Source organism: Glycine max, chromosome 11, assembly GCF_000004515.6.
Source record: "Glycine max cultivar Williams 82 chromosome 11, Glycine_max_v4.0, whole genome shotgun sequence".
Classification (NCBI taxonomy): domain Eukaryota; kingdom Viridiplantae; phylum Streptophyta; class Magnoliopsida; order Fabales; family Fabaceae; genus Glycine; species Glycine max.
In genome coordinates, this window is record NC_038247.2 from 12774433 (window position 1) to 12796997 (window position 22565).

The following is a 22565-nucleotide window of genomic DNA, read 5'->3' on the forward strand; positions in this document are numbered from 1 at the left end:
CTTCAAGGGAGGTTTATGTAATTTGTTCAAAAAGTATCTATTTAAATCAAATAATAAAAAAATGTGTATTAAAAATTAGGGTTTTAATTGCAGTTATCAATTTTTTTAATTATAATCTATAAGTTAAAATCAATTTTTCTCATTTCTCATTTGACATATATATTATTTTATTTTCTAGCTACTCACATCATTCGGCCGATTGGCCTACCCTTCAAAGCAAGGGCTATGAATCGAGTCTCATGTGATTTGTAACAATTCCAAAATGCTCATTCTTGATAGATATGTTAACTAAGTCCATACAGAAATTTTTTTCTAGTAAAATGTAATTGTAGCTATTATTGAGCTTTATATTTTGTGAAAAGAAAGACAACAAAAAAATAATCATTGTTATCAAGTTATGTAGCCTCAATGCGTTTTTCATTCACATTTTCCAACTCTGGGGACATGATGAACCGAAGGAATTTAAAATAATGACAATAACAGGGGATTGTCTTTAGTCCTGATTAGAGAATGATGAAGCAAAGTTTCTCAAACCGAGATGCCATAGTTGCTAATTTTAGAGATCTCCTTCGACATGGTATTTTTTTCTTTCTTTGCCTCAGAAGCAAGTTTGGAAACCTGTCAACCAAACAAAGTAGAAAGTTTGCTTCAGCGAAATTACTTTTAAACTAGCATTGGAACCTGTGCAATACACAGTTTTTTAGTAAATGAAAGAGTATGAAAAATAAATAATAAAATAACATATTTCAATTTTTTAAAAACAAAAATAAAATACATTAAAAAAACAAGGTGTAAACTGTCCCGCCGTACACGTGGCGAAGACTGGACAGTTTTTATATATAGATTACAACAAGCAAAATCTGTTAATCTTGGCATATTTTCTCTATTCATTAATAGCTGTTAAAAGTTCAAGGCTCTATGTAAGGAAATTTGTTACATAATTAAGTAGAAGTGAAGGAAACTCATCAACATGACAGCAAGGAGTAGTTCATTTTCCAACCAGAGTTATTACACCAAATTTTCAACCTAAAACCCAGACTCATAAGTTCAACCACTTGCCAAGCATTCCAATTGAATTTGGACCAAACAAGCAGCACAGAGCTAGGATAAATACAACCGTGAGACCATGCCAAGTTCAAGGCAATCATACTTTTATCTTACAAAACATTATCGAGAAATATAATATCCATTCTGAAGCAGATATAAACTATATAAACAAAGGCGGAAGGGCCAAGAGAAGACAAGAAATAGGCAATACCTGAAAGACGAAGTTTTATTCAACTGGAGACGTGAAGTAGGGATTATCTTGAAAGGGGACACATGCAAACATGTAAAAATGATGGAAGGGGAATAACACTAATATCTCCCTTACGTACAGGAGAATATTCGAGGAAGACAAATCAACAGTATAACCCTAGTCATAATTTGTGCCTTTGAACGGCCTTTCTAGCCATTTAGACTAACCTTGATGATAAAGACCTAGGCAACAGCCAACTACAGATGTCCTAGGAGGAGAGGGAACAAGAGCCCAAAAGTGGTTGGATTCTAGGGTTGCCATCCCATCAATCATAACCTGTTGTCATCCTGAATGTAAAAGTGCTTCCTAAATAATAATCTACACAACTATAAAGGGGGTGAGAGTTGAGTAAAAACTGCACCTTTATGTAGGTCTATAGGCTGGCCAACAAAGAACTCAAGCAGGGTCGTAGTGGGTGGACAGACCAGAACAAGAGATAACTCAAAGGGCTTGACTTTTGACTTGAGTATGGGATTCTAGTGTGAGGTTTATAAGGCCTTGGGGCTCTCCAACTACAACAACTAGCTTTTGTGGTATGGCTTTCCCAAGGTTCTTATCAATGTTATCAATGGCAGATGGAGGAACATGACAGAAGGCCTAAGAAGTGAAGGTGCTAACACATGAGACCAAGGAAGGAAGGACAAGTGGAGTAAGGCATGGAATAGGCAACACCAAAAGACAAAGTCGGATTCCTTCAAAGAAGTGAATCAGCAATATCATAAAAAAGAGGTGACATTTCCTGACATGTAGAAACAAAGGGTGAAAGGGATATAACACTTTATCGCTTTTGGGCACAAGTATAATTGAGGAAGAAATACTTAATAGCACGTGGAAATAATTTATCAAAGCTAAGAGCAACATCACAAACAGTACCAAAGGTGTGAGGAAGAACAAGAAATAGGAGCCATTTAGGAAATAAGAGGGAGTAAAATACTTTATTGATAGCAGAGGACAACATTTGATTTATGAAGAGAAACCTTTAGTGAAAACATCCACCCGAAACATTTTAAATGTGCATGGGCAGGCAATAAAACATGCAGTTTAAATAATATACCGGTATTTTTCACTTGGCAGTTCCATTTTGTTGAGGAGTGTGATGGTTGGAAGTTTTGAGTTATGCTATTAGTATCCATAAAAGAATTAAGGATGATGAAAAGTACTCTTCAACATTATGTTAGAATCCAATTGTAAGGCAAAGGACTTAAGTATGACATTGGAAGTATGGAATTATACCTAGGGTTTACAAGGCTTTGGGTTCTCCGACTTTTATAGTATGGTTCTCTCAAGGTTTTTGCTAATTGGTATCAAAGACTTTCACTTTCACTATGTCTCAGTTGCAAAAGAGTGACGCAAGTGGTGATGCCAACATTCAGTATTTGCTCAGGATTAGTCTAAATAGAAGTCGGTGTCTTTACTAGAATGAATAGGGAAGAAATCCCCAATTTACATCAAAGAACACACACTGCCAAAATTCGAGGGTCTACGCCTCCCAATGCCAAAGGCTGTGACACTTCTCAACAACATACCCCCCTCTCTCAATCCTTTCTCCTATTTATAGGAAATGTGCCTTGTTTCTTATTATTCAACCGCCTAATTACAACAAACTAATTGAATCTAACAATTAACTAACTCATTGAAAGTATGGTCTAGTTAAAAACACATTATCGTTGTGCAAGTGTTTGCTATCGAGTTAAAAACACAAATTTTATCATCTTTTCACATCATGTCAATAGAATGCAGAAGCTACAAGGGGAAGAAAAGTTTAGAATTTCATTGTAAGTTTCCAAACACAGCCAAATAACTATGTTTATTATTGAGAAAATCCAACTATTTCTAGAGAACTCACCAATGAAAGTATAACATGGTATCTGTCAGATTTCATTATTTATCATTAGATAAATATCAGAGATTTTATTCCTTATTACTGAGTAATTGATTGATTCTATGGAATAAATACTGATTTTGTTTATCCTAAATTACAAATAAAGCTTAGTGTGGTCATCAGAGATTTTGTTTACACCTTTGTTGATGCCTGTCTCACAAACAGCAGCTGGCCACCGTTCACCGCTGTCATGCCCTCCGTTCTCTGGCACCACCCACCCCCTAGAGTTAGGTATAGGTAGAAACTGATATTGAGTGGATGAGGTTGGGTGACTAGGGGAGGAGGGAGACTCAAACAAGGTAGTATATGGGAATTCTGACTCATTGAAGAGGACATCCTTTGAAATGTATATTCCGCCAGAAGGAGACAGACATTTGTAACCTTTACGAGAGGAAGAATATCCCAAGAAAAGACACTCATGGGATCTAAAGTCTAGTTTGTGGGTATTATAGGGTCTGGGCAAGGGAAAACATGCACAACCAAAGGTTCTTAAGAAGGTATAGTCAGGGTGTTTGTGAAACAACATGTGATAGGGAACAGAAAAATTTAGAGATGCTGTAGGTAGTCTGTTTATCAGATAAACAGCAGTGCAGAAAGCAAAATCCCCAAATTTCAAAGGTAAGGACGGATGATGTAGCAAGGTGAGGCCAAGTTCAACAATGTGTCAGTGTTTTCTGTCCACCACCTCATTTTGATGATGCGTGTGGGGACATATAAGTCTGTGTTGAATACCACAGTTGGCTAAAAAGGATGTCAAGGGTCTAAACTCCCCCCCACCCCAAATCAGTTTGAAGACTTTTGATTTTAGTATTGAACTGTAATTCAGCCATGATTTTAAACTTTTGGAAGACAGTAAAAGTTTCAACTTGACTCTTTAGGAGATAAATCCAAGTGAAACAAGAGAAGGCATCAACAAAGGTTATATAATACAGAAACTCATTAGTGGAGGGAACATAAGAGGGTCCCCACAGATCACTATAGATTAATTCAAGAGGAGAAGTAAAGACAGATTTAGAGAGAGTAGAAGGAAGTCTACGAGACTTGTCTACTGCACAAGCTGAACAAAAACCCATCAAGTTTTTATTAGATGTGGGTATTTTACAATGTTGAAGAACAAGTTGAAGTGCATGATGATTGGGATGGCCAAGTCTATCATGCCAAAGAGATCTAATTCTATTACATGGATTTACAATGAGATTTTCAGAGCTACTTTTACATGAATTAACAGAGGTATTTTCTGAACTGGAAACACAGGCAAAACCAGAAGGAGCAGCAGAAGAGTGCTGAAACTGAATCTGTCAAGACCATCAGGTCCAACATTGCCTTGAAGCAAGACTTCATTGGTAACCTGAGATTTCACAGCACAATGATTAGAGTGGAATTCAAAAAAAGACACCACTGTCCTTAGTAAATTGGTTAACACTAATAAGATTTTTAGAAATTGTAGGACCATGTAATAGATGTTTCAGAGATAAAGAAACATTAGAATTGTAAGGGGAAATGAAAGAAGAAGAACCAGTGGAAATGATAGGCAAACATTGATAATTCCCAATAAAGATTTGCTCAGGGCCCTCAAATGGTTCAAGTTGTTGAATATTCTGAGATTCTCCAGTCACATGAAAGGAGGCTCCTGAATCAGGTTATTCAATTAGTGGATGTTGAAGCTGGTTGAGAAGCTGTGTTTGTCAACATGGCACTAGGATTTGAGTTAGTACCAGACTTGTAGTTGCTATTAGTCCACACATTGGAAGGTTGATTTTCACCACTTGACTGCCCCGAATTAGGGTTATTCTGACCAGATGAAAAATTGTTCTGAGAATGAGGTCCATAGTTAGAAGAGGTTGGATCATGAAGAACAAGAGATGAACTAGGTTGATAGTTTGTTTCAAACCAATAATGGCACACATAGGCAGTGTGACCATACTTGTAACAGTTGAAATTGGAAGTTCACGAAGCAGCTGCCTCCACGACCTCAGCCACTGCCACCACTAGCACCGACGCCGCCGCGGTGATCACCATTGGCACAGCCACAGCTAGAGCCACCGCGGAAGTTAGAGAAACTCAAAGGATCTTGATGCGAGTACAACTTATTGGTTGTTTGCAAGTGCGTGAAGTTGATCGAGGGAGATTCAGCAAGTGACTGCTCAGACGCGCTACATGAGCAAGAAGCAAAGCTTCAACCTGCTCAAGAGGTTGAGTTTCAAATTTGCTCTCGATAATCGCTATGACTGAGTGATACTCCGAGGAGAGACCTTCAAGGATCATGCTGACATGCTCTTGAAGCATGATAGGACTTCCAACAGAGGCTAGGGAATCAGCAATCACGCGAAGATGAGATAGGAACTCGCGCATTGATTTAGTTCCAAGAGTCGTCGAACGAAGCTGAGTTCGAAGTTGACGCGTTGTGGCCTTTGTCTGGTTGTGAAAATACTTGTGAATGCACTCCCAAACTTCATAGGAATGAACACAACCAAGCATTCATGATAAAATTGGTGTGGAGAGAGTTGATTGGAGCCAAGTCACAAGAACTTGATCTTGTTGCTCCCAAATCTCATACGCTGGCTTCTGACAAAAATCGCAGCAGAATTTGGGGATTTGCCACAAATCGTTGAAGACGATGTGATTTAATCACTGGCTCCACCTGTTGTCGCCAAAGAGGAAAGGTAGAATCATTGAGTTTGTGTGCTATGGAGTTAGGAAAAGAAGAAAGATATGCATTCTATTGTATCGATCTAACCAAGCTCTGGATACCATATTAGAAACGGAGCAGTATATAAAAGAAGATAAGAAAGAGTTTGAGACATAAAAACATGAGAGTGAAGAAAGGAGAAATATATTTGGCCACTGAATATTGTGTCAGAGAGTTATATATAGAACAGTTACTGCAACTGTTTGTAACAAACTTCTAACTAATTAGGAGGACTAACAAACTTCTTAACTAACTCCCTTTAACTAAGAGTGCAGTTGAATACTACAACTCTTATGTACATACTCTAATCAAACTAACCCTTGCTCTTGATTTTTCTGTCCTATTTGTTGATAAATAATAGGAAATATGTAAAGTAAATCCCATGATTTTGGGATTAGGTTACATATTTGCAGCAAGTTCTTAAATCTAAAGATGGTATCAAAGATTAGGTCACCCTCTGAGCTAGCTTTTGGGGTTGATTTAGGCTCAAACCCAAGTTCTAAGATGGTATCAAAATTTATCCTAGATCCATTAAACGGGTCACCTACCATGTCATTCACACACCAAACCCAATAGTGTTGGGCATGTGTTGAGAAAAACTCAAATTCCACATTGACTAGAGATAAGACCTGTAACATCCCAATTTTTCGTAAATAAATTTAAAAACCTTTTTAGTAAAATAAATAAATAAATATAGAGTAAATAATAGGCTGAGTACCCTAGGTATAAATAGTTATGTTAAGTCAGCTGCCTCCTTTTGGCCTCATTTTCGTTTTTCCCCTTCTCCTCTCAAAACCCTTTCTTTTTCCCGCAGCCCACCAAACCAGTCTCAGAAAAACGACGATCTCAAACCCGTTCACCGTTGGATCGTCGTGAAATTTGAGTATCATGTTTGCAACACAATTCCGAGCATTCTCACCGTTGGGAATTTCGATATCATGTCTGAACTGAGAGAAAAACCCTTCGCATTGTAGCCTTTTTCTTTCCCGCAGAAACCCAGAGCTGTCTTGGTAAAACTACGATCCCGGTTTCGTTAACCGTTGGATTATTGTGAAATTTGAATATGTTGTTCGAAATTCAATTCCTCACGCTTCCACCGTTGGGATTTGCGAGATAATATTCGTGGATGGAGAAAAAGGAATCGCATGAAGACAGTATAAGTGGAGGTTTCAATCTCTTCTCCGTCTCTCTGACGTTTGGGAATTCTATCGGAACAGTTGGAGGAATAACTGAAAGAATTTCAGGGAACCGCTAGAGATGTTGCTATCCCTGGCTGAAGACACGTGAGTCCGCTCAGAGGTAAGGGATGAGTTATTCACAGTTGGGGATTAGTGAGAACATGTGTAGGGATCCTTAGAGGATTAAATTGGGGTTTTATTTTGAGATGTTTATTAAATTGAAATTTTTCCTTTATGATTATAAATAAAATATTGATGTCCTAATGAAAATTGCTTGATAAATTGTGCTCTTGATATTTGTATATTTCGACCTATGATTTTGATATAATTGTGTAATATTAGTTAAGGGGTTTTAGTCCTAATGTTGTGATAGTGTTTTATATAAATTGTTATATTAAGGATATGAAATGATGATTCAAATTGTGAGTATGTGATGAATTGTAGAAGAATATGTTGCTTTGAGATTATAATATTGTTATTGAGATTGAGTATAAGTGTAAAGTTGAACATGTGTTAATTTGTGAGATACGTGTAAACATGTGATGGTGAATTATCACACTATGAGAAGTGAAATTGTGAATGAGTTCTAGTTGTGGATAAGTGTGTAGTTAACACTTGATGTGAAATTACTTGTGTTGTAAGCTATGAATTGTACAATAACCCGACCAGTGCTATCTTGAGAAAAGCGTTGATGCACAGTGTTAAAGAGAAAATGTAGGTTTCCTATTTAGGAGCCAGTGTTAAATCATAGTGCGATTGTGTTGAACGTGTTTAAAACACGAGTGTAAGGTCGTGGGTATTGTATAATTCATGAGCAGTGTCTGCATGCAAAAATTATTTTAGGGGTTGGACCTGAATCAGGAGGGAGAGGCCCTGACGGACTCTTCGGAGTGTAGGCCTTGGGGGTCACCGGGTTTGAGTGCTCCTTTAAGCCTATTCTGATCTCATATGGTTGGAGCATTCTCGCAAAACATCGTGACCCTGACTGGTCTCCCTATGATCTTACTTAGTGAGAGTGACCGGACAAACCCATTGTGTGGTGTGTCTTGTTATGTACTCCTAAGCGCCCCAGGGTGGTTTTTCACTGACATGGTACCACATTGCATATAGGATTGAGTCTTAGCATAACTATTGCATATGCTTGCTAATTGATGTGTTATTATATCTTGATCGAAGTGTGGGATTCTTGTGTAATGTGATTGATAATTGAAAAGTGAATTTTGAATGATGAAGTGGTGAAGTTACGTGAGCTATGTTTAAGCAAGTGGTATCTCATTTATATAATATGTATATTTAATTGTCTTGTTTCTCTATTAGCTAGGAATGTGATAACTCACTCCCTGTGTGTTGTTGTGTTTGGATCCTGTGATGATCTTGAACTTGTGTTCGGGGGAGCAGATGAATAGGTGGATGACTATGAAAAACCTCATGCTAGAGGACACGGGAACACCACGCTCTGATAGGATGTGACATTAGGATATAGGTTTTATATTAATTGTATGAGACTTATATGATTTTCTTTTAGTCGAGATGACTTTATTATTTATTTGGACAAGTTTGAATATGATGTAGAAGAAAGTGAATGTGAGCCTTTTATCCATTTGAAAAGCTTGTATTTAAAAATGTTTTAAAAATACTTTTAATTAATATTTGAATTTTTATTCCTTTATTAATATATATGTGAGGGGTAGAGGGTGTCACAAGACCACAATAGAATATATAAGTGGGAGACAACCATCACCCTTTGAGCTAACTTTTGGGGTTGAGTTAGGTCCAAATTCACATTTTAAGGACTAAAAACATAAATCATAAAAAAGTTTAGGGACTAAAAAAATAGTAAACTCTAGATCTAAATATGCACAAGTAATCAACAAAGATAAGGAAATAACAGACGGAGAAAGCTCAACGGATCTCAACAATTACAAGCTGAGCTACGCCCAATCCCCTAATTAAGCTAATGCCTTGGTTGGGTCTAGTAAATATGAATTAAATTATTATTTATTATAGCTACCCATTCATCCATGATAAGAATGTTTAAAGTAAAGTAAAAAAGTTAACATTTTTCACAATGCCATTTTATGGGTTAACTCTTGAAAACTTTCATCTAAACCTACGCAATGAGAGATGTGATTCTGCCAACAGAATAATTACCTGAGATCGGAAGAGAGATGTTTCTCTTTTAGGGAGTTCTCCAAGGATATCTTTTAAACCTAACATAAAAACAAGCCAAATCATCAAAAGCACACGGTCCAATCACCAACTTATCTCATTGGTTGGCAACATCTTTTCCTTAAAAAAGAAATTACAATATTATGCATACCCCCTGCTCGTATTTCAATTTTATATGCTGATTGAATCACGTTACGGATCTGCTTTCCTGCATGTCTGTTATAAATTATAATATTTATAAATAATTGTTATCAATGCATAAATAGAAAATCAATGTTATGGCTCTTCATTCGTAAGTTGCAAACCTGAGTTTTGTCCTTCCATGTAAGAATTGCTCTTCTGCATGTAATGCACTCTTCTGAAAACAATAAGTATGACAAGTACCGTGAATATTTGAATAGCAATAGCAATCGGAAAGGGGTTTTCTCAAATTCATAGTATGTCAACCCAATGACATACAAAGGCAACTGTAAAGTCACACTCCCTGTAACAAACTTTAAATGTAATGCCTTTGTTATGTAGTTATAAAAATACCATCATTTATCTACGTCAAAGTAATAGGTCAATGAGTTACTACTTATAACAGTATTTTTAACTGTTGTGTTGTGTGTCAAAGTAGACCACACCTCATGTTATTTATAATATGAAGAAGGAGTCAATATTGATTACAAGATCAATCAATTACTAATTAATAGGAAATAGAATATTCCAATAATAAATATAATTTTAGGAATAATATTAAGACAGAATCTCACACTTCCTCAAGCTATAGCATATTTGTGACATGAACCAAGCTTGTTACTAATGTGGTAAACCCAATAGAAACTAAAGGTGCTTTGAGTCATGTTGCGCCGAATAAACATGGCTCGGCGGTAGCCAACGAAGCCTGCAATGACGATGGAGACCAGTGTGACTCTCGCCAAAGATGCACCATGCGTTGTGTGCATGAACTTCACTTGCAAGGGCCCTCGTGGGTGGGGCCATGTGTGGCAGTGTTTTGAGTTGGCTACACACGTAGATGGCGTAGTGGTCTTCAGCAATGGCGACGGGTATTGATCACCCGTGAAAAAAGCAAAAAGATCCACCGAGGATGCCTTGAGACAGAGGGAGAGAAGATTAGTGTGACGCCAGAGATGCATCATGAGTCATGTGCGTGAACTTCACGTGCCATGACCCTACAAGGGGTCATGTGTGACGGTGTTTTGAGTTGGCTGTGCACTTGGACGACGTGGTGGTCTTTGGAAAAATCATTGGTGCAAAACAACAAGAGGGCAGCGTGGTGGCTGCCAAACAAGCCCAATAGTAGGCACGAGTATTGTTCACCCACAAAGAAACCTACATGACATTTTTAAAATTTAAAAATTAAAATACAATTTTTTGGGGATCAAAAATCGCCAAAAATTGCATAAAATATAATAAAAAAATATCAAAATACAATTTTTGACGGTTAACAACCACCAAAATTGCAAAAAATTACTGAATGGAACCCCTTTTCTCAGATCCAGAAAGAAACAAACGAGCACAAGGAAATGCAACAAGAAACATGAGAGCACAACAATGAAATCTACAACATAATCTCTAAGGAAGATACTCGACCCCTAATCCAATTTCTGAAACTTTTTTGCGAGCATAATTGGTTGGCAATTTCTGAAACTTTTTCACTGGTAATCGATTGCATGACAATTGTAATCGATTACACAGTCATATCTTTGAAGGGTTGTGACTTTTCAATAGTTTTTCTGAAATCTCTTCGCTGGTAATTGATTACATGACTAATGTAATCGATTACACAGATCAAAATTCAAATAATGTTGTGCCGTTAGTTCATCAGTTCAAAATTTTCAATATGTCATTTTCACCAAGTTTGTGTAATCGATTACCAGAGTTTGTGAAAATGGCATATTGAAAATTTTGAATTGATGAACCAACGACACAAAATCATTTGAATTTTGATCCATGTAATCAATTACAAGAGTCATGTAATCGATTACCAGCAAAGAGATTTCAGAAAAATTATTGAAAAGTCATAACCCTTCAAAGATATGACTGTGTAATCGATTACAAGTGTCATGTAATCGATTACTAGTAAAAAAGTTTTAGAAAATCTTTTAAAAAGACACATTTCTTCAAACTATTTTGAATAGGCACAATGGACCTATATATATTATATATATATATTATATATATATATATATATATATATATATATATATATATATATATATATATGTTCTCAGAGAACTTAACTTTCAAAACCTCTGTAAACATCTTTGGCCAAACTCTTGCAAATTATTGAGAATTCTTCTATAAACTTCAAGTTGTATCATCTGCTCTAAAAAAGAGAAATCATTTTGTTCATCTTATAAAACTCAGTTGTAATCAAGAGATTGTTTGTCTCTTGGCGTGTGAGAAACTCGAACCCAAAGGTGAGGGATCCCAAGGTGTGTCCAAAGATTGTAAAAGATTTACAAGGATAGTGGAAAATCTCAAGTGGATTACTTGAGGATTGGATGTAGGCACAAGAAGTGGCCGAACCAATATAAATCGAGTTTGCAATTCTCTCTTCCCTTATCTCGTTTATTTTATTGCAATTTACTTTGTCTTTCACATTTAAATAACATTGTTAAATTGATTACTGCTTCTTCTTCTACATTCTAAATCTATCACATATCATTTAAAATGGAATCTTATTTTGGTCAGCTGCACCTCCCCACAGGAATCGATGTTGTATTCTCACCAGCCTATCCACCATTGCTTTAGGTACCCTGAAAAAAGAAAAGTAGATAGGATCGATGTTAGGACTGATTGTATTAGTGTCACTCTCCCCCCGAAGGATATGTGTCTCTGTTTTCACTTTGCTAACTTTCGCTCACATTTCTGAATAATGGAATACCACATGTGTTGTCGCCTTGGGTTGGCCCTTATAGGTATACCCAGGTAAACAAGAGGAAAAGTCAGCAATCCACAATTCAAATATTTGGCTGCTTGTTGCTTCCATTGATCTATTTCACCAAAAGCTCCAAAGCATCTCTTTGCAAAATTTATTTTTAGGCCTGACACAAGTTCAAACGTCCTCAGAATAGTTTTAATTTCTTTAACATTCTCCATAGTTGTCTCCCCAAAAAAGATTTTGTCATTTGCAATGGGGCCACACTTGTTCAACATGGGCTAGATGGGGGTAGGGTTTGTCTGGGTTCAAATTGAGCTAGGGTTCAGGTGAGCACGAAGGGGATTATGGTTGATCTTGGAGGGGGAGGAGGTTGGGCCAGGCGTCGTCGTTGTCGGGAGGGTGGCATATGAAAGTTTGGATCTAGGCAATGGTGGTATTGGAGGTGGGTGATGGATTTGAGGGGCTCGTTGTGGAGGGAGAGGAAAGGAGGAAGGAATGGAGGGTGGAGCGGGCAAGGGGAAGGGGAGAGGAGAGGCCAAAGGAAGGAGTAGGTGGCATGGAGGGAGTTAGTGGAGAGGGTGAATTGGAAGGGAAGGGAGAAATGGCTTGACACGTGTTGCATAACCCACTACCACGTAGGTTCAGTAAGACCAAGCCTCACTCCAAGCAAAAAAACCACACATTTTGATATTGTGGGGACGAAAAATGTACAAAAAATCTTCCAGGGATGAAAAGCATACTTTGGATATTTTACAAGGATGAAAAACATTTTAGCCTATTAAATATTAACGAGTAGTTAATAATTCAAATGTTTGTTTACAAATGTTGTACACTCATATTTTTATATACAATTTTCTTAACATACCTTGATTGTGTGGTATCTTCGCTTTTAAGAACCCCCCAAATCCATATTGTATCATATATCATATTATGTATCTCGGATTCCTAGGGCAAACTTCCATGCTGCCAAATTATATACCTTTTGATAAAATATAGAATTTGTGGCCTGTTATAGAGAAAAATATTGAGAAATGATACTGATATTATTGAGTCTGAAAATTAGTTACAAAGTTAGTTATAAAAGAGGTAATTATAGACCTCTAGGCCTTCAGCCTAAGCACAAAACAAAATAAGAGAATTTTGTTTAACAGGATAATTGAATAACAGAATTCAGTTTATAACAGGATTCAGTTAGTAAACTAACATCCTGATACAAGTGTAGTGCTGTTAGCTTGCTAACAGCCCTTGCAAACTGTTTTACAGTTATTTACATATACTCTAATACCCCCCCTCAAACTTAAGGGGAAGATTTTTCAGAGAAAAAACTCTTCACATTGTGTTTGTCCCTTAGAACCTAAAAAGAAAGTGGCTTGGTTAAAACATCTGCCCACTGAGCCAAAGATGGAATATGCAAGACTGAAAGCTGCTTAGCCAGAACCTTCTCCCTCACAAAAAAGACATCAATTTCCATATGTTTCGTGCAACTGTGGAACACTGGATTATGAACAATGGATACAGCACTTTGATTATCACAATAAAGAGCGGGAGTATTGAAGGAAACGTGTAATTTTGTTAAAAGAGCTTGAATCCAAGTTATTCAATAGAGGTTTGAGCCAAGCTACGATATTCAGCTTCAATACTGGACCTAGCTGTGACTTTCTGCTTGTGAGACCACCAGGATATCAAGTTGGAGCCAAGAAAGATGGCAGCCCCTGAAGTAGAACACCTATCATCTACATCTAATGCCCAATCAGCATCACAAAAAGCATAAAGAGCCAAAGGTTTCATCATGGAAGCAAGCTGAAGAAGTAAACCACGAGACAAGGTACCCTTGAGATATCTCAAGATCCTTTTAACCAATGTTGTTAATGACGGATGGCGGTTCATGGCGGAAAGCCAAAAATCAACCATAAAAATATGGCAGATGGCGTAACGGAAAATGGCAGACATCATGGCGAACAAAAAAAAAAAAAATATATATATATATACACATATAAATATTAACAAAACAATAGATAAAATATAAATAAAAAATTTAAAAAACAATGGATTGCATCCAAATAAACTAAAAGTTTCATGATGGTTCAGCCATTTAGAAGAGGACTGAAAAGAAAAAAAAAAGCGTGGTGTCAAACAGAAAAAAAAAAAAAAAAACGGGTGTGTCAAAAATAAAAAATGGGTGTCAAACAGGAAAAAAAACAGCTCCAAATATAAAAAATGGGTGTCAAACAGAAAAAAAAAAAACAAAAAAACAGCACCAGAACACTGAAGGGTAGTACGCTGTCGCTGTCGTACATTGGTGCGGGGTGTCGCGCTACTGGCCTGCTGCTGTCGTCACGCTGGAGACTGTCGTTCGTCGTGTGCGTCGCCGTTGCTGCCGTTCATCACGCTGGAGACTGTTGCTGGTCGCATTGGAGACTGCTGTTCTGTTCGTGCTCACGCTCCGAGTCTCCTTTTGCAGAAGAAATTCGGGTAGGGTTGGGTCGGGTCAGCCCAACACCTGTTGCGCCAAATTTCAAAAAAAAAAAAAAACGCTATTCTGCCATTACCGCAATTCCGCAACGACCGCCATGGCGCCGCCATAACCGCTTTTTAATAACACTGCTTTTAACCACTACCCAATGAGAATCCAGAGGACTAGCCATATATTGACAGACTTTATTAACAGCAAAACTGATTTCAGGCCTAATGAGAGTAGCATATTGCAGAGCACCCACTACTGATTTGTAGAGTGTTGGGTCATGAAATAGATCAACACCATATTTGGACAGTTTACAGTTGGAAACCATGGGAGAAGAAATAGAGTGTGCCTCTGCCATTTGAGTTTTATGAAGTAAATCACAAACATATTTGCTTTGAGTCATTAGTATAGAGTTTTTAGGAATGTATTTTATCTCTAGTCCCAAAAAATAATACAAGTGACCCAACTGCTTAAGAGAGAAGGCAGTATTTAGTTTGGAAGTTAACTACTGAATAAGAGAGACAGAATTGCTTGTAATGATGATGTCATCCACATAAACTAAAAGATATACAGTATGCTTTAGATATGTGTAGATGAACAAAGAAGAATCACATTTGCTTCCCACAAATCCAAGCTGACGCAGTGTAGATTTTAACCTGTCAAACCATTGCCTTGGAGCTTGTTTCAAGCCCTAGAGCCCAATTAAGCTTACCGACCAGGGATTTATCTCCAACCTCAAAGCCTGGAGGCTGAGTCATAAAACCAGATTCCTCTAGCAACCCATTAAGAAAAGCATTGTTGACATCAAGCTGAAATAACTCCCATCCTTGAGAGAGCAAGAGTGAGAACAATATGAATTGTAACAGGCTTTACCACAGGAGAGAATGTCTCATGAAAATCAAAACCATGAATCTGATGAAGATCCTTAGCCAACTAATCTAGCTTTGAACTTATTAATGGAACCATCAACATTTTCTTTTAGTCTGAAAACCCATTTGCACCCAATAGCTTGTCTATTGGCAGGTAAGGGAACTAAGTCCCAAGTTTTGTTTTTTAGTAAAGCATTATACTCCTCTTGCATAGCTGCAAACCAATCTAAACATTCTAGGGCCTATTTGACATTTTTAGGTTCAAAATGAGTAAGAAACAGTGAAGGATGCAGTCTAGGATTATGAATTCCAGACTTGGATCTAGTTTGCATAGGATGAGTATTAGTAGGAACTAAAGTTGGAGCAGGTATAGATTCATTATGAGACTCTGTATTGGATGACTGAGTGTGAGATGTAGACTCAAATGAAGGTTGATTTGAGACAGAAGCAAAGCCAGGAGGAATATAGGAAGCAGAAGGTGAGTGAGAGGAAGGCAATTGTGAAAGTGAAGGTGTAGGAGTTACACGAGGAGGAGATTAAGACTAAAATAGGAGGTAATGTTCTGTACTGGGATAGAAGATGAAGGAAATAGATCCAAATAAGGAAATCTCAGTTCATTAAACAGCACATCCTTAGAAATATAAATTCTGCCAGTTGAAGACAAACATTTATAGCCTTTATGAGATGAGGGGTACCCCAAAAACACACATTCCTGAGAACAAAAATTGAGTTTATGAGTATGATAAGGTTTAACAAAGGAAAACAGGCACAACCAAAGGTTTTAAGAAAATGGAAGTCAAGATCTTTGTTGAAAAGAGTGACAAAGGGAATAGCAAAGTTTAGAGATGCAGTAGGCAGTCTATTAATCAGGTAGACAGCAGTAGTAAAGGCATAGTCCCAAAATTGTAGAGGTAAAGTTGCATGATGTAACAAAGTGAGACCTAGATCAACTATGTGCATGTGTTTTCTCTCAACCACACTATTTTGATGATGTGTGTGAGGACAAATCAATCTATGAGAGATAGGTTAGGACAGCAGAAAAAGGTCTATACTCACCCCCCAATCAGATTGAACACTTTTAATTTTGGTATTAAGCTGCAATTCAACTAAAGATTTAAAATCTTGAAAAACAGATGTAGTTTCAACTTTGGTTTTAATAGGAAATATCCAAGTATATCTAGAAAAAGCATCAATGAAGGATACATAGTATTTGAAGCCAGAATAGGTAGTTAAATGAAATGGCCCCCATAAATCTGTAAAGATAAGTTCTAGAGGAGAGTAAACAGAAGTAGATAAATGAGATGACAGCCTGTGAGATTTTCCCATGCAACAAGAAACACAAAAGTCTGAAAACTAACTTCAGTACAAGCCTAGCATTCCATAGACTAACAGTGCTAGGAGGTGAATTTATAGAACTAGAAGCTACAACAGAACTTTTATTAACAGTAGGAGATGTGATTGAAGCAAAAGTCGAAGTTGACAACAGCTGAGGAGAGTGATCTTGAAATTTGAAGTTATGGAATGAATAAAGACCATCAGCACCAACAACACCCTGAAGGAGTACTTTATTGGTCGCCTGTGATTTCACAAGACAAAAGTGAGGATGCAACTCAAAGAAAACAGAATTATCCCTAGCAAACTGACTCACACTTAACAAATTTTTGGAAATTGAAGGAAGATGCAATAGCTTATCAAGTTTGAAAATAATATGAGTCATAAGGAGGCACAAAGGATGAGGAACCAGTACTAGAAATATACAAACCTTCATTTCCTATAAAGATTTGGTGAGGTCCATCAAAGTGTGCAAACTGTTTGATATGTTGTGGTTCACCAGTCACATGGAAGCTAGCTCCAGAATCTGGAATCCAGGTTGAACGAACTTGATCGTTGCCATGAGAATCTGAGTTTGTAAGCATAGCACTAGGTTGATTGATTGGTTGGCTGAGCAACAGGCTTGGGATTAGGATTAACCCAAGTGTTTGAAGATCTACTCGAACAAGAAGAATAAGAAATTGGTTGAAGTGTAGTTGGATCAAAAAAGGTAAGTGACTCATGAGGCTGAAAGCTCATGTCAGTTCAAAAATGAATACATTAGCAGTATATCCATATTTGAGACAAATTTGGCACTCGAAGTTGGCATTATCTGCCACCACCACAACCCCTGTCGGGAACATCGCGAACCGGTAAACCATTACCTGCAAGCTCATCGACATAGCCTTTAATCTTATGGAGATATTCATCCATTGATTTTCCTTCAAGCGAAACTGCGCGCATCGCAGTTCGCAGCTGGCGCGCTCTCAATTTGGTGTGAAGACTAAAATGCTCATGCATCTTCTCCTACACCTGATAGGAGTGATTCGAGCCTAAAACATGTGAGAACAGACTTCAAAAGAGTGGATTGGAGCCAAATGAGGAGCGTTTGGTCCTAAACTTCCCAGGTCTCATACTCTGGATTGACATGTTTGGCAATTCAATCCTCTTCCGTGAGATATCGAGGCAAAACAATTGGATTTACCACAAAACGTTGCAGCTTGTGTGATTTGATTACTGGTTCGACATGTTGCCGCCAGTGTAGGTAGTTGGAATCGTCTAGCTTCTCAGCTATGGACGTCGGAAAAGAGTGCGAAGCAAAACCTTGAGATGCGGAAGCCATGGATGTGGAAGAAGAAACTAGAAAAATCAAAGAGAAGAGCTTTCACGAAAAACTGGCTCTAGATACCATTTTAGGTTTAGAGAACAGAGAAAGAGAGAAAAATATTGAGAAATGATATTGATATTATTGAGTATGAAACTTAGTTACAAAGTTAGTTACAAAAGAGGTATTTGTAGACCTCTAGGCCTTCAGCCTAAGCACAAAACAGAATAACAGAATTCTGTTATAACAGGATAACTGAATAACAAAATTCAGTTTATAACAGGATAACTAAATAACAGAATTCAGTTAGTAAACTAACATCCTGATACAAGTGTAGTGTTGTTAGCAAAAGCTAACAGCCCTTGCAAACTGTTTTATAGTTATTTACATATACTCTAATACCCTTTCACAAAGAGCCTAAGCTCAATTTACAAATATGATGAATATGAATGAATCTCTCTTTCCCTTAATAGACTTTATTAATACCAACAGACCTCACATTTCACCACAACCTAATAAAATTCTCACTTTCCCCAAACTACCCTCGTTACTAATTTCCCCCATTCCTCCTCTTTCAATAGTAAACTTGTAACTGTCTAGGACCTTCATTCTCACTCCTAACACGTGGATGCAGTCTTTGGATCAAGGATTATTCAACCAAATTGGTAAACAATGTTTTACATTTGCTTTTCCTAGTTCTTTAACGGGAACACCAGCCTTTAGCAAATGGTGTTTTAGTCTTTACATATCTTTTGGCTATTCTCTCTCTAAATATTTCACGAGCTAAAGATTTTATTCTATGCTATGTACCCAATAGCGGTAGGAGCGGAGCAGAGCATCCCCTGGCCGAGACGGAGACCTCTTTTGTGGGGTGGATTGAAGTAGCGGCCGTCATGTCCGCTATCGCACTGGAGCAGGATGGTGCTATCGCGAGCTCTGTAGCGGTTTCACAATTGCGACTTGGATTTCAAAAGAAAACTCAAAAATACCCTCATGCCGCCACCGTGCTGGACACTCTTTCACTTCCCTCGTGCCGTCGTCACCGACCTCTGACCTCTCTTATGCCGTCGCCGACCTCCCTCTTCCATTTGAGTGTCGTGATTTTCAATTTTATACTTTAACACTGACGGCTGAGCAAACAGAACATGGGTACATGGATTGGGTCCTTAGGGTTTTAAACTTTTAGGGTGTTTTTTTCCTCTTTTCTAATGTATTGGGCCTTGGGCCTCAAGTCCACCATTTATCTGGCAAGATATTTTTACAAGTGTGACTTTTTAACTAACTTGTTACCTAAACTGCTATGTGGTAAAATAAATCTGTAAACTGTTAATATAATAAACTAAATAGGGCATAATATATCATACAATAAATTAAAAATTATAGTAATAAAAAAAATAGTTAACTAACTAATAATAGTAATAAAAACTAAATTAAAAATAATATATAATATAAGAAACTAAATGATAAAAATTCCAAATCACAATATATATATATACAGAGTTACACACTAAGTAAAAAAGAATATAAATACAGTGAAAAATATATAAATATTATTAAACAATACAAATTATATGTATAAAATATGTAAAAATCTACAACTATATATATATATATATATATATATATATATATATATATATATATATATAAATTCAGAATAGGTAAAAAAAAATATTAAAATAATGGTCATCCCGATATCCACTATCCCACTTTAGGGGTCAACCGCTTCACGTCATGATTATGTGATTGACAACTATGATTCTATGGTTTTTCAGCTATTTCATATTAACTGTTAATGCGTGAAATAATTGAAAACTAAATAGGACAAATTCTGTAAAACTACTTCCAAAGCAAATGATGTATAGTTTTACCTCCAACTTTTCACCTTCAGCCTTTAAAAGCTCAATTGATTGCCGCAATTCTTTCACTTCAGCATGGGCTCTAGAAATCATGGACTGCATCGAGAAACAAATGCCAAAGATATAATCAAGGTTATTATGCAACTTTGCATGCTCTTCAAATTATTGAGTGAACATAAAGCAAAATTCGAATGTCTTTTCAAAAGAGAAATCAGTATCTAAAACACCAATTAAGGAAAGAATGAATGCTAGAAAGTAGAAACCTACATCAACATCATAGGCAATTCCTCCATAATCATGTTGTATGATGATTGACAATGTTATAATAGACTATACACTTTTCATATCTTCTAATTGTCTCTCACTCTACAGTTTCAAATTCATCTACTACACCTAATAATATTGTGAATAATACATTAATACTTCTACTATAATGGTTCCATCACCATGTCCTCTTGGCAATGTAGATTAAGGGGTTCTAATAGAACTAGTTCAGGTAATGAATGAATTTTTATTATGATTGGTGCTTCCAACACCTAACAGCTTACATAGTGAGTTTGAGGCCTAATCAACCTCCTACTTACTCGATATCCCCCCTTCACTAATTCTCCCCATTCCCTTTTATATTCTGCTAACTAACTAATCAGTTACTTGTAACTAACTAACTAACTGTCTGCTAACTAACTAATCAGTTAGTTGTAACTAACTAACTGCCCTACTCCTACCTCTTCTACTAAACACTTTCCCCCACTTATTAATGTTTCTATCAATACCCCCCCCCCCCTTTTTTTTCAAGATTGACCTTGTCCTCAAGGTCAAACTGAGGAAAAACATTTGTATTTCCTCAGCAAGTTCTCAACTGTCTTCATGATGGGGTAAATCTTGTCACTTGATGAGGACCTCCCTTCTGCCATCTATTGAATTCCTGCTCTGCATTACTCTCTCTGGCCAGACTTGCAACTCCCAATCCTCATTCATGGTTATAGGTAATGGCTGAGGGGAACAAGTGGGTTGAACTGCCTTTTTGAGCAAAGATACATGGAAAACCGGATGTATCTTGCTTTCCTTCTGGAAGTTCCAACCTATAAGCAACCTCCCCTATTTTCTGTATCACCTTGTAGGGTCCATAAAATCTTGGACTCAGTTTCTCATTTGGCTTCCTTGCTAAGGACCTCATTCTATAAGGTTGCAATTTCAAAAAAACCCAATCTCCCTCCTGAAATATCAGTTCTCTTCTATGGTTATTTGCATATTTTCTCATCTGATCCTGAGCCTTAAGTAGGTTACTCCTCAACTCCTACAATAATTCATCCCCTTCTCTACTCAACTGATTTATCTCTTCCATCCTTGAAGGAATGTCAACTCCCTTAATTAACAGAGGGGGTTCTTGCCTATACAAAGCTTTGAAAGGAGACATTTTTGTTAAGCTATTGAAGTTGGTATTAAATCAGAATTCAGCCCAGGCCAAATGGTTAGGCCACTGTTTCGGTTTGGTTCCAGTTAAACACCTCAAATAAAACTCTAAGCACCTGTTAGCTACTTCAGTCTGTCCATCTGTTTGTGGATGGTAGGCACTGCTCAACTTCAATTGAGTCCTGCCCTTTTGAACAACTCCTTCCAAAACAAACTCATGAAGAGTCTATCTCTGTCAGAAACTATTGAAGCAAGAAAACCATGCAGCCTTACTACTTCTTTGATGAATAACTCAGCTACTTCCTTGGCTGCACAAGGATAACTCAATGCAAAAAAATGATCATACTCGGTCAGCCTATCTACTACCACCAATATAGTATCTTTCCCTTGAGCTTTTGGTAATCCCCCAATGAAATCCATGGATATATCTGTCCACACCTTAGTTGGAATAGGTAGTGGCTGTAACAGTCCTGCAGGAGCTAAATGTTGACCTTATTTTTCTGACAGATTTCACAAGCAGCAGCATAATCCCTTATAGTTTTCATCATACCTTGCCAAAACAGCACATTAGTCACTCTCTTGAAGGTTCTAAAAAAACCCTGAATGTCCTCCTAAAGGGGGAGTCATGCAACTCTTTTAACAGAAAAGGAATTCTAGAGGAGTTTTTTGATAGAACTAACCTTTCTTTGAAGTATAGCCTTCCTCCATGAATAGCATACCCTGGCTTCTCTGCTGTTTTGGTCAGAACCCCTTGGCACAGTGCATATAATTGAGGGTCAGCTTGTATTTCTTCCTCCCAATTAGCCCATTCCTCTTCTTGCACCATGGAAATTGCTGAAAATGAAAATTGTCGAGATAGTGCATCAGCTACTATATTTTCCTTTCCTGGCAAAAACTGGATGCCAAGGTCATAACCAATCAGTTTAGTAGCCCACTTGAACTGCTCTTCACTCATAAGCCTCCACTCATTTAAAAATTTCAGACTTCTTTGATCAGTTTTAATTATAATTTTTTTTCTAGCAGATAATGTCTCCACTTCTTCACAGCTAACACCACAGCCATTAATTCCCTCTCATAGACTGACTTGAGCTGAGCCCTTTCTGAAAGAGCCTTGCTCCAAAAAGCTAAGGGTTTCTCCTCCTGAAACAACACTGCTCCCAGCCCAGTCCCTGATGCATCAGTTTCCAGAATAAAACCCTTAGAAAAGTCTGGAATTGCCAAAA

General features: G+C 37.3%; 1 protein-coding gene across 1 annotated transcript in view; it reads right to left on the reverse strand.

Moving 5' to 3' along the window:
• Positions 1-448: 448 nt before the first annotated feature.
• LOC100804339 (RGS1-HXK1-interacting protein 1) overlaps positions 449-22565 on the reverse strand; it is a 37976-nt gene continuing 15859 nt past the window's right edge. Inside the window, exons 5-9 of the mRNA XM_003538020.4 lie at positions 19942-20025; positions 9521-9573; positions 9367-9431; positions 9198-9256; positions 449-618 (exon numbers count right to left, since the gene is read on the reverse strand). Coding sequence (XP_003538068.1) covers positions 529-618; positions 9198-9256; positions 9367-9431; positions 9521-9573; positions 19942-20025 — 351 coding nt within the window. The 3' untranslated portion in view covers positions 449-528. The remainder of the gene's footprint in view (positions 619-9197; positions 9257-9366; positions 9432-9520; positions 9574-19941; positions 20026-22565) is intronic.